Consider the following 19,063-nt stretch of genomic DNA (forward strand, 5'->3'; position numbering starts at 1 on the left):
GTGGGTATTTTATGCATCAGCTGTAACATCACAACCTTCATTCGACGTTGATGTTCCGGGTAGTGTGAGTGCTCTGGAATGAATCCGACCGTTGGCGCTCAGAAACGTGATGGTGACGTTCTGACAAGTGTGACATCTGTATGGTGCAAAAAATGGCAGTTCACTCTAAATCATTAAAAGTGTGAAGTCATCCAAATGAGAACTAAAAAGAATCTGCAGAATTTCTGTTACATTACAAACCACAAAAATCTAAAGCCTATAAACTCAACAGCTTCTTGGGGATTACAATTACAAATAACTACAACTGGAATAATCACATGGATACAGTTGTGGGGAAAGGAAACCAAAGATCACTGATCTACATCGGATGCGACTGACAGAGAACATAAAAAAAGTTCAGAGAAGGGCAGCTTGTTTTGTATTACTGCGAAATAGGGGGGAGTGTGCCAAGGATATGATTCACAAAGTGAGGTGGTAGTCATCAAAACTAAGGCATTTTTCGCTCATGCAAGACATTCTCATGAAATTACAATCACCAACTTTCTCCTCAGAGTGTGAAAATATTTTGTTGGTGACCAAGAACATAGGGAGAAATGATCATAATAAAATAAGAGAAATCAGAGCTTGCACTGAAATATTTAAGAGTTCGTTTGTCCCATGTGTTGTTTGAGAGTGGGATGGCAAAGAAGTAGCTTAAAGGTGATTTGATGGATCCTCTGCCACACACTGAATTGTGAATTGCTGAGTAACCATTTTGACACAGATGTAGATGTAAGAACTTGGAACTTTTAGAACAGGAGCATATAGAGGAATTATGGACCAAGTTTAAAAGAATAGTTGACCATGCACTGGATAGATATGTACCCAGTAGAACAAGTCATAATGAGAGGGTCATTGTATGGGATACAGTCACTGCAAAGAAACTTCTAAGGAAACAGAGACTATCACATAAACCTGGGAGGACTGGCCCAGTTTAATCCTTCTACTACTGAAAAGATGAATGAAATATCTGTTAGTGCCATTGGTGTTGACAAACAGCTGAAATCATGAAAACTGAACTAAGCTCCAGGGCCCATTGGGATCCCTATCAAATTCTATAGTGAATTTGTGGCTGAATTAGCCTTTCTTTTTACTACAATTTATTGTAGGTCCTTCAAAGAAAACTCTGTGCTCAGTAATAGGAAGAAATCACAGCTCACACCCATTGACAAGGCAAGTAGTAGAACTACCATCCAATTTCCTTGACCATATGTTGTAGAATATTGGAACGTACTCTGAGCTCAAAGATAGTGAGGTATCTTGAACAGAATGACCTCATCTATGCCAACCAGTATCAATCACATGAAAACCCAGGTCACAATTTGCTCACATAGTGAAAACTTTGGATGAGGGCAGTCAGGTAGATGCAGTATTTCTCGATTTTTGAAAAGCATTTGACTCAGTACCATATGCCTGTCATCAAAATTGTGTGTCTATTATCAACAAATTTGTGACTGGACTCAGGATCTTTTTGGAAGGGAGGATGTAGTAAGTTATCATGGATGAAGGGGCATCATCAGATGTGGAAGTAACTTCGGGCTTGCTGCTTGTGTTTTATGACACTTTGGGTATGCACAAGGGAAGTGCGGTGAGACCCTTGCAGCTCACGTTGTATGTTGATGACCTTTTTGACAATACTAATAGCATATACACAACCTTCTTTTATGATTCTTAAATCAAATGTTAGCAATGATTAAATTGTGCTCTATGCAAAATTCTACTAGGTGGCTTCGGGACCTAGGAGGATTTGGTGGCGAGTTCGAGTCTCAGTCGGGCACACAGTTTTAATCTACCAGGAAGTTTCATAAGGCTTATGACCTTTACAGTGTTTATTTAAAGCAAACCTGGTTAGTATCCTCATAGTGGCACTACTAGTGCCACTCTTATGTGACTGATGCAGAATTTGAATATATAACATCTTTCAGGTGTAGAAATGTGCCTACCAACTTTTTTATATGTCACACAACTTCTTCTTGGTGTTGTGATTCTTTTCTGTCATTGTATTTGTGCATGTCTAATTTAGACCATTGGAGGGCATGTGTCACAGTGTGTTGCTTCCTGAATTTAGTGGGAATCTCTTGCACTGTTTAGCAGATAACAAGCAGCCAGGGACCATGCATGATCCCATGTGTGATGTGTTAAGGTTCTGCTTTAAGGTGATTTATGTGCTGTGATGTGTCTTGATAACAAAGAAAACATGTTGAAATTTATAGATGATTATAGACAAAGAAAAGTTGTATGGACTGCTTCTAAAGATTACTTGAATAAAAATTTGAAATGTGGTGTTCTGAGCACCACACTTTATTAGCATGACTTGGTGGGAACTGAAAATAAGATACAATTTTCCAGTCAATTACTATAAAGAATAAGTAAGTCTCGAAGTAGAAAAACAGCAACCTACAAATTTATGAAAACGCATGTGGATGAATACTCATGTTCTGGTGACTTAATTGCTTGATATCTGTACAAAATATAAGGATGGGGTGATTAGAAATTGAAATGAAGGACACCGAAGATGCAGGAAAACATTACTTCCATTCTAATGGAAAATATAAGTATGGTATGATTAGAAACTGAAATAAAGGACACTGAGAATGCAAAAAAACATATTTGGAAAATACTACCTCCGTTGTAATGGATTTTGCTGTTTATGATGGTCCCAAATCTGTCCAATCTGAGAATATTAATCTGTGATAATTTTTGAGTGAAGTTGTGTAAGCAACTTTTTTTTTATATAAAATAAAATACACATGGTGTACCAAAAGTTAATTAATCTTTGCATACCAACTAAGAAGGTCTGTTAAGTATTTGTCGATTTCAGGAATAACCACTGAAATATTTTGTTTTGAAATGCGAAATAAAAACCTCAAACTGATATTAACTCACTAGTTGCCAACTAATGAAATATTATGCTGCAGAAACTGCGTTATGTATAAAAGTATATTTCCCTGAGACCTGAGTTCTCAGTTTCCCAAGCAGAAAAATCACAGCCTTGCTCTGACTTCCTTCTGTAAAATGTCACTGTCATTTTGTATTTCTTGCATATAATACCTCACTTAGATACTGTTTTACCTGTAGTCACCTTCATAATTTCTTTTTCTGTCACCCTTCATCACAATAAGCACAGCACAAATTGTTGAGCAAAGAAATCTCTGCATGGTAGACTGCTTGAACAATGAGGCAATGTGTGGACAGAAGAGCACACATGCATATAGCACTAATTTTTGTGCACGTGTTTTTGTTCCAATGCATCTGCGCTAGTGCCAGAGGAAAGAGGCGCAGTGTTGACATACCTTATGAACTGTTCTTACTGTATTAATGATTATTCTACTATTGCCATTATCATTATTAACACCGTAATCACCATCACAAACAACTGGCATTGAATCTTTCATGGAACGCCTTTCACCTTTTGGAAATGCTATTATCAAATGCCATTTCCCTACAGCCTGGTCGTCCCAATAACCTGATCTTAATCTGTAGGACCTCTGGCTGTGGAGCTGTCTGAAAGATGATGTGTTCAGTGTTCTGAATACAAACTTAGTTGCATTGAAGGCATGCATTGTACAACACATTCTGAACATGACCCCGGAAACACTTCGATCAGTTGTTGAACATTCTGTTTCTCGATTTCAATTTGTTGCAGAAAACGGTGAACAGCATACTGAACATGCTTTGCACATGGAAATTAATAATCTGATTTGATTTTGATTCATGCCTTTTATGCAGTTTTTGGGCTCAGGGCAATTAAAAACCGACATGATTGATTCTTTTTATGCGGTTTTTGGCCTCAGGACAATTTAAAACCGATTTTTCCCATCCGAAGTTATATGACCTTGCTGTGGTGGATGGGCTTACGTAACTAACAGTATCACACCTGTACAGCCATGCATAATGAATAGTACAGTTTGTTTAGTGTCAAACGTACACCTTAGGCATTGTTATATGATTCATTTGTCATTTGTAATCGACCATTATTAAATTATGATGCTTACAGTGCCATCTATTGCTACATTTTGTAACAATTTATTTTCCTTCTGCCATACATTTTCCCTCTTCTCCGATAATATTCCATTACAATTTGATGCCATTCTGACCAGTGGTGTTATTTCTACAGTGGTTTGAAAGTTTAACTTCAATTACAATCAACCTGCATATAAGTTTCCTTTAATGAGTCATCAACAATGTGTTCAATAGTTTTTTGTTATTTGTGAACTGGGTCTATGAATTGTCTCCTTCAATATTTCTTTTCAGGTTTATAATATTATCTCATTGCTGTACCTTCTTGTTACTTCAATTGTTGTTCCCAAATACCCTCTTAAATGCTTACTAGAAATTATGTACTGACAGCTCCTTGTCCATTACAGTTTGCAAATTGAAGAAGTTGAAAGAAATACATATGCAACTTTTATGTGATTTTCTGTGCATACTGGTGCAACAGAACTGCAAGAAAAGGGCAACTTTGGAAAAAAAAGAGTATTATGTTACTCTGGTAAATTCTGGCAGAACTTAAAATAAATTTAGCAGTAAAGGTAACAACTCACTAAATAGCAGGGGCACTGAATTGTCAACAGGCAAAAAAATAAAACCGAAAACTTATTTTCGTTAGCTTCTGGATGATGCGATCAAGTACACATTCACAAACATACTTATGCACACAGAACTCTAGCTCAAGAAAGGATTTGTCTGAAAGCTACCAAAATTTTCAGTCTGGCGTGTGTGCCTGTCGAAGACTCAACATGTCTACTATTCAGTAACTTGTTACCTTTACTCCTAACTTATTAAAAAAAATATTCTGTTTATGTAGAAGTCTTATATTTTAGATAAAAATGATAAACTGAAGCAATAAGTTAAAATTTCTTTTGTTATTCACAAAAATTAATAATACTTCAGACATCAGATATAGTTTTTTCTTTTGTGGCATGATACTGCTTGGCGAATGTTTCACCAACCAGAAGTGGAAATACCAATGATGCCTCAGCATAAACCTGGAAAGATAAACCACACTTATTACTATTTTAAGCAATCTTGATAACTATAAGTGTCACACAGTTTCTTAACCTGTGTTTCTTATACAGGTAATACAAATTTCACAATAAGCAAATATGAGCACAAGAAAGCCATATAGATCTTTAACCCATATAGAAGGACTCACATTTGAGGAGTGTGGTTCAAATCATTGTTATATAATTCAGATTAAGGTTTTCCTTTATTTCCATATTTTTCAGGGATTGCTTTCAGACCTTGCTGACACAATAAAGAGATAAGTATTTTAAACTTTGTCATATTTTAAACTGGGTTTAAGCATTGAATCTACCCTCCACTATTATGTATGAAAAAGTTGCTGGATTACCACAAAACAAACTCAGTTTCATATTGTGATCAAAACACTGTACCTTTCAATAGCCATTTGTACAAAGGCAGTGCTTGTTTAGATTTTAATTTCTGTACGATTTTAAGTTCTCGGACCTTGAATCACTCAATTCGGCAGTCATGAACAAAACAAAAGTCCCACACACCACACTGGATTGGCAGCCTGAGGAAATTATATGGCTGAGAATGGCCTAACCATAACCTATGTATAATTCTTAGAACCAACACTTTACTCTGTAATGTAATGTACACTGTCAGAAGGGCATTTCACAATCCTATAACCAGTTTAGATCAGCCAGTGTCCTTGTACATGCTGAAAGCAGTTTCTGTTTTGTTGTCAACAACACTGGAAACTGCTTGCAGCATATGCCTTTAGCCTGCAGATAACAATTGGTTGATCAAAATGACATAGTACTTGGAAATGCTTATGTGACGGTGTTGTAAAAAAATATAATAACCAAGAACATTTTGCAACAAAAGGTCTCTGTTAAAAATTTGAAAATATAGCACTACAACAAAGTAGTAAAACCAGAATGTCTTTATGCAAGTGAAAGTTTAGTACTGAATTACCAGGGTTGCCACAGTTTCTGGAAATCAGGGAATTTCAAATGTTTGGGGGGGGGGGGGAGGATCTTCAGAAAAACCTAGTTTTTGTCTCAGTAGATGAAATGGTTTGTTTACTGAGATGTCGTGTATCTTCATTGGTTGGGTGTAGCTGAGCACATGCGCCGCTTCCCTACTCCCTCGTTACTACTGCTTCTACCATTCCAGCCACTCCTGTCAGCTTGCAGTCAGTGCTACCACCATTTTTGCTGCTGGCCAAGTTGCTGCTGGCGAGAGGTAGGGAGATGTGAGGAGTGGTTTGTTTGGATCCGATTCTCAGAGACTGTAGATGCAGCAGCTGTAGGTGGCGGTCATGTGTGCCTGAGTTGTGCGTGAATGTGCATGTGCTTTCATTGTATGACAAAGGCTATGGCCGAAATTTATTTGTGAGAGTGTGATTGTCTTTTCAACGTGCCTGTCTGTGGCTCAGCGATCATCTTTACGGTGAGTTAATACCTATCCTCATTATTATTGATTCTCAGAGTATTTGTACAGGTTATCTGTTCCATGGACTGATCACTACAGTCCCATTTCATCAACATGCTATCTGTGACTCCTGAATACATGTTGTCTGTGACTTCTGGATAGCTGGCTACATGACTGGATTTCTGCGACAGGCCAAAACCGCAGGCCATTTCTGCGGGTATCTCTAATGGATGGGGCCTGAAGCCCTTTGTTTCCCACTGATGTAGAGGTCCTGTCCATCAGATCTAGTCTCACTGAACTACCCGCAGGCCAGGTCTGTTTATATGTGGCATAATGCAGTGGATTTTCATGATTTATCCATGGACCAAGGACTGCTGCGCTCCTCGGTAGGCCAGAGGCCACAGTCGATGAAATTCAGAAACTGCAACTGCTCACTGCAAATTCGTTGTGCAGTGCAGTGTTTTATAGACATTTTATTTATTTTACTATATTTTGGTACTTTGAAAGTAGTTTATATATTAGAAGGTACAGATGATAAGAATTTGAAAATTGTGGCTATCACTGGTGGTTTGTACACTACGTACTCAAATATTTCTCGAAAGAAAACTCACATAATATCCGTAAAATAATAAATATAACACAGTCGGTAATAACTGACAAAATGAACGCAGTAGAACAAACACTTTATCGGCAGTCACCTATACTGTTACTTTACACAAATCTTCCCCACCTTATACATTTCTTTCAAGAGCCCTACTTCTTTATGATGTTATTTCTGAAATTGATGAAGATATTTTAAATCTGTCTTGTGACTCCAAGAAAATGAGTATTTTATTGAAATAAAATAACTTCAACGGTCTTAATGAAACATGTATCCCATTTGGCTTGCTTTCTCCATCTAAAAACAGTTCATTACAAAAGATGTTGATGTTAGTACTTAAGATTTCTGCTCACATTAGGGAACGCCATGTCCTTGTAAGCTGTATTCAGATATTTCCTCGTTTGGCTCTATTGTTTCTTGTGCCGTAGCTGGAAAGACGGATTGTCAACTTACATTTTTACTTACCCTTGAGATCTCAAAATTTGTCAGGGGAAAGTGCTAAAACTTGTCTGGAAATCAGGGAAATATCAGAAAATTTCACTTGGGGAAACTTGTGGCAATCCTTATTACACAAACCTGAAGCCCTATAAAGAAGAGTCATTCAAAAATACTTGGTCCACTAAGAAATGCAGAGGTATGGAAATTAAGAAATAATAAACTAGTATATCGCAACATAGAAAACATAACTGGAACTCTATGGCTAAGGCGACTGCTATTTTTTAACCAACAGAGTTTTAAATATCTTTGAGGCAAGAATTCAACAACTGCCTGGATTCAAGAAGTCAACAATAGCCTGGATTCAAGAAGTCAACAATAGCCTGGATTCAAGAAGTTAGAAAAGTTTTGGAAAGAAACAACACAAGTAAAAAGACACAATGGAAAGAGAGATTTTTAAGAAGAAAATGTTAAAAATGGGAGGTTTCCAAGGCAGGAGAGAGAAGAGGACAGGGTCAAAATGGTCTGAGGAGAGAAAAAAGATATACAATGAGAAGATGACAGAATACTGGAGGAAGGAGAAAGAAGAACAAAGGAGGAAGCATTGAAATTGGTGCATGGTCATTAGATGACCCAAATGGAAAAAGAAGAAAAGAAACGAACGTAAGTTAATTACTTAATACTGAAGACAGTATGTCATTTATGTCACGATAGTACATACTCTGTGTTAGGAACTTGTAAACAATGAGGAATCCCAGCCAAATCATAAACTTTTACTGACAGTGTCATTATAGTATTGTTGGTGCATTTCATAACTTTGTACTTTCTATTGTGACATTCCACAATAGTAATTTATATTCTACTTCTTTTGGTTTGGTTAAGTGTGGCTCTCATTATTTCAACTAAGTCTTTCTTTGAACTGTAGCTTGCACCTAGTATTCTCTCATTCATTATCTGTGAGACCCCTTTCTTTCTTCAGTTCGCATCTTGCCAGTTTCAACTTTGGATTTTCTTTTTAATACAGGTGTATTCCAAATTTATTTTTGAAATGGTAATCTCCACTTTCTGAAGATCCTAGTTAACCACAGTGAGCCAGTGTCGATTAATTTTTTTGTGTAAAAAAACTCTTGGTCAGTCCATTCAGATTCATCTATGTTGTATGTCCATGGAACACAATCCTTTTCTGTATGGTGTCTAATCTTTTCCCTATAAAAGTACAGTTCATCGTTGTGCCACCTTCTTAACTTGGAATTCTCTCTTACTGGGCCATAAATAGTTCTTTCCTTGGCTTCCAATTTCCATTCGGACATATTCTGTCCAGTGTGAAGCATTCTGCTGTGTTAAGTACCTCTGATCAGATGACCGCACAATAATGTCTGAGCTTGGCATTCAAAATAAGTACAATTTGTTGTTGACACCTTTAGTCAGCTGGTATGTCATTTCTATGTAGTTGTACTCATATCTGAAGACTTCTTTCTCAGCAATAATCATTTGTATCTGCTCTCCTAGTACTTGAACTCCTCTGACCACATGATCGTAACCTAATTTACAGCTATCTGTCTGGCCACTGACTATACACTGATCAGCCAGAATATTATGGCCACCAACCTAATATTGATATGAACCTCTCCACATGACAGCAATGTAGCATAAGTGAGCTTTCTGTCTGTGTATAGAATGGGGACATCACGCAATCTGTCTGTCTCTCTGGCCAAGGGCAGATTGTGATGATCCGAAGGCTCAGAATGAGCATTTTGGAAATTGCACAGCTTGTTGGATGTTTGAGGAGTGTTCTGGTGAATATCTTCATCAAGTCGCAAAACCACGAGAAACCCCATCCAGACGTCATGGGGGTGGACGATCACCCGTCATTACATATTTCAGATGTTCTAGGCTGGGCAGATTGGTAAAACAGGACAGGTGACACAATGTGGTGGAACTAATATCAGACTTTAATTCTGGGCAGAGTACAAGTGTGTCTGAACAAACAGTGCACTGAACACCCCTAAATATGGGCTCCCGCAGCTGACATCCGATGCCATTATTAACATAACGACCGAAATAGGAACATGACCACGAGCAATGCACATTGGCACAATGGTAGAGCACTGCTTGTTCTTATGTATCCAAATATCTTTTCCACCATGTAGACAGAAGGGTATGAATCTATCATCTTCCAGAAGAACAGATTCTTGACACCTATATTGTGGAGCAGAGACACACTGGTAGCAACTCCATTATGCTCTGGAGAACATTCACATTGGCATCCACAGGTCCAGTGGAGATGGTGCAATGCACTATGATGGTGAGGGAGTATTGTACAATGGTTGCAGACTGTGTACACCCCTTAATGATGATCATGTTTCCTGATGGCAGTGGCATTTTTCAACAAGATAATACATCATGTCACAAGGCCAGGAGTGTGATGGAGTGGTTCAAGGAACAAAGTGGCAAGTTCCGATTGACATGTCGCCCCCCCCCCCCCCCCCCCCTCTCATCAGATCTGAGCCTGATCGAAAACCTCTGGAGTCAGATTCAATGTGGCATCAGAGCACATTGCCCCCTCGCCGAAATTTACGGAAAGTAGATTACTTGTGTGTGCAGTTGTGGTGTCAACCTCCTCCAGTAACCTACCAAGGCCTCACTGCTTCCACGCAATGAGGTTTCATCACTGCTATCTGTTGCAAGGTGGATGTACCAGCTATTAGGTAGGTGGTTATAATATTCTGGCTTATCAGTGTATATCTGTTGTTAATATTTTATTATTAGTTTGTAAATGAAAGTAACTTACTTTACCAATAATTCTTTCTTTTTCTGCTAGTTGTATTTAATTAATTAGTTATTTACAAAGCTACACCACATCCCACTCATTGTTGATTACATATCATTAAGCTCATAATACAGGGTGATTCAAAAAGAATACCACAACTTTAAAAATGTATATTTAATGAAAGAAACATAATACAACCTTCTGTTATACATCATTACAAAGAGTATTTAAAAAGTTTTTTTTTTCACTCAAAAACAAGTTCAGAGATGTTCAATATGGCCCCCTCCACACACTCGAGCAATATCAACCCGATACTCCAACTTGTTCCACACTCTCTGTAGTATATCAGGCATAACAGTTTGGATAGCTGCTGTTATTTCTCGTTTCAAATCATCAATGGTGGCTGGGAGAGGTGGCCGAATTACCATATCCTTAACATACCACCATAAGAAAAAATCGCAGGGGGTAAGATCAGGGCTTCTTGGAGGCCAGTGATGAAGTGCTCTGTCACGGGCTGCCTGGCGGCCGATCCATCGCCTCGGGTAGTTGACGTTCAGGTAGTTACGGACAGATAAGTGCCAATGTGGTGGCGCTCCATCCTGCTGAAATATGAATTGTTGTGCTTCTTGTTCGAGCTGAGGGAACAGCCAATTCTCTAACGTTCATACTGAGTTGTTTCCCGCAGATTCTCAGTGCCCCATATACAGACATTGTGACGGTTGACTTTCCTGTTAGTGTGGAAAGTTGCTTCATCACTAAACACAATCTTTGAAATGAAAGATTCATCTGTTTCCATTTGAGCAAGGCTAAAATAACAGAAATCGATTCTTTTAATCTTATCAGCTGCAGACAGTGCTTGAACCAATTTCAGACGATAAGGTTTCATAACTAACCTTTTTCGTAGGACTCTCCATACAGTTGACTGTGGAATTTTAGCTCTCTGCTAGCTCTGCGAGTTGATTTTCCTGGGCTGCGAACAAATGCTTGCTGGATGCGTGCTGCATTTTCATCACTCGTTCTCGACTGTCCAGAACTTTTCCCTTTGCACAAACACCCGTTCTCTGTAAACTGTTTATACCAATGTTTAATACACCACCTATCAGGAGGTTTAACACCATACTTCGTTCGAAATGCACGCTGAACAACTGTCATCGATTCACTTCTGCCGTACTCAATAACACGAAAAGCTTTCTGTTGAGCGGTTGCCATCTTAGCATCAACTGACGCTGACACCTAGTCAACAGCGCCTCAAGCGAACAAATGTACAACTAAATGAAACTTTATAGCTCCCTTAATTCGCCGAAAGATAGTGGTTAGCTCTGCCTTTTGTCGTTGCAGAGTTTTAAATTCCTAAAGTTGTGGTATTCTTTTTGAATCACCCTGTATATCTAGAAGTGACATACTATGGTCCACTATAGGAATCTGGATACTGGGTCCAAACAAACTGCAGCTAATACGTTCTATGCAAGCCATCACCCGCCTACGGGACACCGAGACTACATTATGTCAGTTTAAAAAAAAAAAAAAAAAAAGGCATTTAAATTTCTTATCACTGGCACTTCAGCACTATATCTCATGGCCTATAGGCTGGATCCCACCATTATCTTAACAAAAAGGCAATTTGGTCTAGAGAAGGATGCCAACAGAGTAATTTATAACGTGCTGGCTGCAGGAACACAACCAGAGTGTCACGTAACAGGTGTTCATTCTCTTCTGTGCAACACAGGCCAGAGTAGTGAACACCTTTTCCTGCCATTACTTTCATTTCCTACTTTCCTGTTAAGAGCTTTGAAAATATGGCTACATATGTGTGACATTAACTGAATTTGTCCGAGTTTCAATTAAATGCTATGCGTTTGAAGTTGTCAGGAGATGCATTTGAAGCTGTCAGCAGATGCCTGAACATACTTTCAGTCAGTGGAGACTTTGAAAAAAGTTGGCAATTTTAATGTGTTAGCTTAGGAGCTAGCAGCCTAGTAGACCTACATGCACGATTTGTCATCGGGACAAGCTGTCCATCCTTCAACAGTGGTCAAGGAGAAGATTTTTAAGCTTCTGCCAACCGTATACACTTGGTTTCATACCATACACTGGGGTCAGAACAAACAGGAAATGATGCATTGCATGAGGTAGCATAGGCTCAGGCAGTAGAAGTACTTATTATGGGAATGGACTCATGGATTGGCAGGGAGATAAAAGTGGTGACTCTCGCCTTTGCAAGAAGCTTTCCGTCTCTTAGTGGTGAGAGAGGTTCGTTGTTTAGCCTCATTTTCTTGCATGACAATGACTCCTGTTGCATGTTCACAACTGGAATGAATTGTAGGCATTGCAAGCAGTTAAGCCACATAGCCAACATGTGTCATACTCCTTGCTGCATCGATTGTAAGAAAAGCAGCCACTTTAGTATGGATTGCCACTAGTGACGTGATAGACAGAACCAAAGTCGGGGAGAATTTCAAAGTTTTAGATGGACTGTCCCGTCAGGGCAGCGGCAGAAGGACTAGCATTACCAACACTATGCACTCCCATTAAGGTCAGTCAACACTGTTAGGTTTCACAGGTTGACAGAGGTGGCAAAAGGTAACATTTGGACAAACCAGTTAGAGTTTTGGTGGACAGGGGTACTCAGGTGAGCTTAATACTTTTGCCCCCTGGCAGAAAGCAGGTGTTGAAGCTGGATTGCTGTCATTTTAGTGAACTGCAGCCAGACTATCAATACTTTGGGAACGTGCTGTGCTGTGATAGACGGAAGTATGACTTTGAGATGGAGGTGTTCAGAAAAAAAGGGACAAAACTTGATGTCACTCTTGCAAAATACTCCTGCGTTACTTCCAGGTGAGTTTAGGTAGCAGTGATACAATAAACCAATTTGGAGGCGACATCGCTATAAAGTCACAAATACCTTATGGAAAAGCAAGTACTCTGCAAGATTACATTAAATGACGTACCTTGAAAGCCATACTAGGGGGTACCCAGAAGAAACCAAACTAATTTTTTGGTGGGCAGAGCTTTTGTAGTACCGCAATTTGCTGCCAGGAGTGCATAGAGTGAACATTCCAGAGTCAGTAAGTTGAGTGCTGTCGTTATAGGAGGTCAGAACTAGTTCCGGCTGAGTTTGTAGTGACAACTGCTTTGTGTGATTGTCATTTTTGCAACAGCTGATTTTCATAAACAGCTTGCAGTGGTGAGATTCTACTTTTTGCTCAGAAAAAGTGGAATAAAACCTCTTGAAATGTTAAAAAGGCATACAAGGACGTTGCTCTGGGGGAAAACTCAAGTGTTTGAGTGGCTTTTCTGTTTCAAAAATCGTGAAATGTCAACTGATGATAAACCTCAGTCTGGTTGTCCTTCCATAGCCCAAAAACATGAAAATCTTGAAAACATTGCTCAGAAAAAGTGGAATAAAACCTCTTGAAATGTTAAAAAGGCATACAAGGACGTTGCTCTGGGGGAAAACTCAAGTGTTTGAGTGGCTTTTCTGTTTCAAAAATCGTGAAATGTCAACTGATGATAAACCTCAGTCTGGTTGTCCTTCCATAGCCCAAAAACATGAAAATCTTGAAAACATTCATGTTATCATCAAAAAAGATCAATGACGGCCATAGAAGAAATTGGAGCTGCTGAGAATGATTTGGAGTTCAGTGCAGTGAACTGTGACAGAAGATCTGGGATAGAAAAGGGTGGCTGCCTGCTAAATTCATGCCAAGACTGTTGACTGCTGAACAAGAACAAGACTGCATGGAAGCATGCTGTGATTTGGAAGAAGAGTCCTGAAATGTTCTGAACATTTTTCAAGTTTGCCTTGTCCCTGAAAGTTAATTAGATAAAGTAAAACATTAAACCAATGCTGTTTTTTTTTTTTTTTTTTTTTTTTTTTTGACATGAGGTGAGGCAGCCATACACAGTTTTTTCCTGCAGAACCAGACAGTTACACAGGCTTTCTACTTGGAAGTTTTACAAAGATTGCACAACAGTTCGCAGCAGAAGCGACCTGATTTATGGCAGTCGGGTGACTGGTTTTCCATAACAATGCCCCTGTTCACACAGACCCATCTGTGCGACAGTTCTTGACCACAAATGGTATGACCCATATTTCTCAGCCCCCGTACTCACATGACCTTGCCCTATGTAACTTTTTTGTTTCCTAGAGTGAAAGGAATGCATTTTGCTGTTGTTGCTGACGTGAAGAAAAAGACAGGCGTGCTGTCAAATAATGGAAAATCCAGGGTAGAATGTATCAATTATGAAAAGAAAAGTTTCTACTCACTATATAGTGGATACGTTGAGTCACAGATAGGCACAACAAAAAGACTGTCACAAATAAAGCTTTCGACCATTAAGACCTTCGTCAACAATGGATGTACACACACACACACACACACACACACACACACACATGACTGCAGTCTCAGGCAACTGAAACCACAGGTACTGTCAAGCATCACAAAAGATGAATTTAAACAACTGTTTTGAAATTTTGAATAAAAGATCACACAAGTGTATTAGTGCAAGTGGAGAGTACTTCGAAGGGAGTTGAATGTTTGTTCTTAAAATGTGGATAAATAAATTAAAAAATTGGTTACTTTTGGGTACCCCGTTGTATGTGTTGGGACAGGAAGAGTTTTCTGCCTGGCAACAAAAATCCAAAAGACTACTCAAACTGCTTTTCTGGTTGATCCACTCAGCCGATATGAAGTTTTAAACTGTTTCTGGGTTCATGCAAAACAGGGCCTCTTCAAGGAGAGTGTGAATGGCAAAAAGTGTGTCTCAATTTGTCTAGATAATTTTGTAGCAAAAGATATTGTAGCTCCTCATGGAACAGTACTGGCTTGGTTACAAGAAGTATCTAATAGTGATTAGTCTTTGATAAGAGAGACAAAATGTCCAGACAGTTTGAAGAAATGCAGGAAGTATCCCACAAAGAGTTTCAAGATATAGCCAATCGGAGAACTGTGCACAATCACACCACCCCCCAGAAACCAGCTGAAGAAAAATTAATGCATCTATCTTGACCAGGTAGAAGCCCATTACATCTGGCAATGGACAAATTCATTTGGCAGTATTTGCCTGCCACAGACTTAACACAACGTGAAATTCTGACTGATACTGCACAACTGATAGCAGAAAATCTGTAACAAATTCCACACTATTTACAACTGGTAGTTAATGGAAGCATTCAGCAGCAAATGGACACTGGGGAAACTCAAGCATCTTCTAGCCCTTGGGATTCTCCTATATTTATTGTGCCCAAAAAAGAATTAATGGTGAGAAAACATACCGTCTCCATGTCAATATGTGAGCAGTGAATTAGGTAACTACTTCCGAAATACATCCACTGCCTTACATTGATGAAACACTTGACTGATTAAGAAATTGCAAGTATTTTACCACACTAAACATGAAATCAAGCTAGTATCAGATTCTAACTGCAGCTCAAGACAGACCTATGATGGCATTTGTTATGACTTCTGGACTGTACAAGTTTCTCAGAATCCCTTTCGGTTTGAGAAATTCATCCATTACTTTTCAGCAGTTTGTGGATCTAAGAGCTTAACCTAAGTTTAAAGTTGGAAATGATCCTTTTGCAAACTCTCAAACACAATACCTGGCCCACATTATAAGCTACACTGGTGTAAAACCAGATATGCACCTAAGAATGTTAAAAATCTAGAACAGTTCCTTTGTCTTGCTACTTACTGCTGTAGATTTGTTCAAGATTATGCCACTGTTACAAAGCTGTTGACAGTATCTTTTAGGCAGACCACAGAATATGACATAGCAATGAAAATGATTAAAGATATTCTGACCAGATCTCTCTTGTTAACTTATCCAGACTTCGAACAACCATTTATTCTGCTCAGTGACACTAGTGATTATGCTGTGGGTTGAGTCCTAAGCCAGGAGTGAGATGGTGAAAAGAAACCAATAATTACAAATACCATCAGATCAACAAAATCGAAATGAATTATAATGCGACTGACACAGAGTTCTTAACTCTAGTGTTGGATGTAAACTATTTGAATTGCTACTGTACGGTAGATGATTCACAGTAGTCACCAATCATGTCATCTGGCAGTGGCTTTTAAATCTGAAAGAAGCAAATAGTCAACTGATGTGATGGGCTTTAAAGCTGAATGAATATATCTACAGATTTGTTACAAGTGTGGCAAGACTCATCAGAGAGTTAAAGCACTAAGCAGAAAGACATGTATGTTGCGAGGAGACTAGGCTCTTATTGCTGTGTTGTGGGAAGCACAGGTACAATGTGCAGAATGCCAACAGTTTGCTACCCATCCACACTTTGTGCCTGAAGAAGGTAAGCTATATCGTAAAAATCCACAATGGAATTGACTGGTAATACCAAAAGCTTATTATAACACAATTTCATGAAAGTAATCAAGCTTATTACAGTGGGAGGCCAGCCACAAATGTGCGAGCAGCAATGGGGGTATTGGTAAAAAGGTGGCCAATGTGATACCGAAAGTTACACTCGCACCTTTATTCTTTGTGCACAGAGAGCAAAACAGACTAAACCCCGAATTCCAATAAGAACTCTACTTAGGGCTTCCATACCTTTTGAGATAGTCATGAGTTTGTTTCGGCTTTTGGAAGCTATGGTATGATTCTTACAGACCACAGGAGAAATTTTATGTCTTTGCTTGTGCAAATTTTTAAGCTTTTGAGAATCAAGAAATGGAGAATGATTAATTTTCATCCTATAGGGGAGTTGAAGACAACCACAAAGACAATATCTTATTACGTTAACAAAACTCACTATGATAGGGACAGGTATATATAACATATTTTATCTGCCTATAGTAGTCGGACCCATGAGTCGATTGGGCACTCACCTTATGAGGTTATATACTTAGGGAAATGAATTCCCCTTTTGAATTAGGCATACAATCCACAGGGATCAGTTCAAGCAAAGGTTAGCAGACTATCCACAGTACTTAAACTACTTGAGAAATGGTTCAAAATAATAATATTAAAGCAACTGCTAAGCAGATAAAGAGAGGTAATAAAGGAGGTGTACTACTGCCCAACTGAGAGGGTGATTGGATCTTATTAAGAAATGCAACAGCAGAAAATGAAAAGGCAAAGAAGTTCTCCCTATCCTACAAAGGATGATATAAGACTTTGTGGCTGATGTCATCTATGATGCCGAGATACAGTCTGCAGATTGTAGTACAGTTGCCCATTTTGACAGGCTGAAGCAATATCATGCCCATTTGACACCCCACCAGCCAAAATTCCTGTGGATCCATCTTCAGTTAAATTCAATACTTTCCAATACATTAGGAAGCATAAAAACCTCCCATCTTCAACCTCACAATGGTATGAATTACACTGGAAACACCATTACTATCTGCAGTTGATGACTGAGTTCAGTTTCCTCTAATTATTCTAACTGAGGTTTCTGTGCATTAAAACATGTATCTTATTGCAAAAGTATCCTGTTATTGATGGCCATTTAATGACACCTGTTTCTTATACCTTAGTCTTTTCTTTCTGCATGATCCTACTGCAATCTACCTCACTAATGTTTCTCAGCTCAGCCAACACAAATATTACCATTGAATATCGGAACTAAAGATACCAATGTCCCTAACACTGCTCATAATACCTGGAGTCCAATTCCCTGTATCTGACTGTCCACTGTGGACTCAAAAGACAAGAAAACCTGTAGCAGATGCACAATGTATCTGGTTACTGCAGAACCCAATGTGAGAGAAACATGTGGTTTCATACCTAAAATCTCATTTCATAGTGTCTTTTTCTTTTCTATGCTAGCAAACTCTCATCTACTACCCAACCAGTACTATTGCTGTAAGTGCCACATCGTTTTCATGTGTTGTGTTGGACAATTTGGGTAAAAGTTTTCTATTCTGCCAAGTTGTAGTCTGAAAACAGATCAGAGTCGATGGTCAAGGTCCTTGTCCACATGGTACACTGAGCTGATGTCGCAAACTTGGAGCTTGGATATGTCCACGTTGGATCTCATATTGCTGACAGAATGGTTGTAGCCTCTCAAGTAACATATCAGTGTTGTTCCTTGCACTGGCAAGATGGCTGTGGCCAGCATAAATGCCACCTCTTCCTTGACCCTTCCCTCCCTCTGAAAATATGCACGTTTTACTGTGCCATATGTGCAGTGTCCCTGTGAGATCAATATCCCTCCTTAATCCTCCTTTGCACATCTCTCCCTGCATTACGACATTACGGTCTAGTGGCCATCATGGTTTGGCAATGTCACAAGTTCTGTCTTGCCACTATCTACATGTGGCCTATTGTTGCAAGTTTTCAAATGAAAGGTTTCAAAGGACTAGTCACACCTGCCAGGAAACAGTGACAGACTTTGAACATGGAATGGTAGTTGCAGCTAGACATATGGGACATTCTATTTTGGAAATTGTTAGGGAATTAAATATTCGGAGATCTACATCGTCAAGAGTGTGCTGAGAATACCAAATTTCAGGCATTACCTCTCACTATGGACAATGCAATGGCTGATGACCTTCACTTAATGACCGAGAGAAGCAGCATTTGTGTAGAGTTGCCAATGATAACAGACAAGCAACACTACATGAAATAACCACAGAAATCAATGTTGGATGTAAGATGAATATATCTGTTAGGACTGTGTGGCAAAAATTGGTGTTAATGCACTATGGCATGAGGGCTTCTGTTAACAACATGACATCACCTGCAGTGCCTCTCCTGGGCTCGTATCAATACTGATTGGACCCTAGAGAACCGACATTTGAAGCTGACTGCCAAACGATTCTACTACAGCCGACATACATTGCGCACAA

The 19,063-nt window shown here is 39.0% G+C and overlaps 1 protein-coding gene across 1 annotated transcript in view; it reads right to left on the reverse strand.

Annotated features, from left to right (window-relative positions):
- Nucleotides 1–4,885: 4,885 nt before the first annotated feature.
- The window catches only part of LOC126267339 (probable deoxyhypusine synthase), a 57,851-nt gene continuing 43,673 nt past the window's right edge, over nt 4,886–19,063 (reverse strand). Inside the window, exon 9 of the mRNA XM_049972453.1 lies at nt 4,886–5,027. Within this exon, the coding sequence (XP_049828410.1) occupies nt 4,929–5,027 (99 nt within the window). The 3' untranslated portion in view covers nt 4,886–4,928. The remainder of the gene's footprint in view (nt 5,028–19,063) is intronic.

This window comes from Schistocerca gregaria, chromosome 4 (assembly GCF_023897955.1).
Source record: "Schistocerca gregaria isolate iqSchGreg1 chromosome 4, iqSchGreg1.2, whole genome shotgun sequence".
NCBI lineage: Eukaryota > Metazoa > Arthropoda > Insecta > Orthoptera > Acrididae > Schistocerca > Schistocerca gregaria.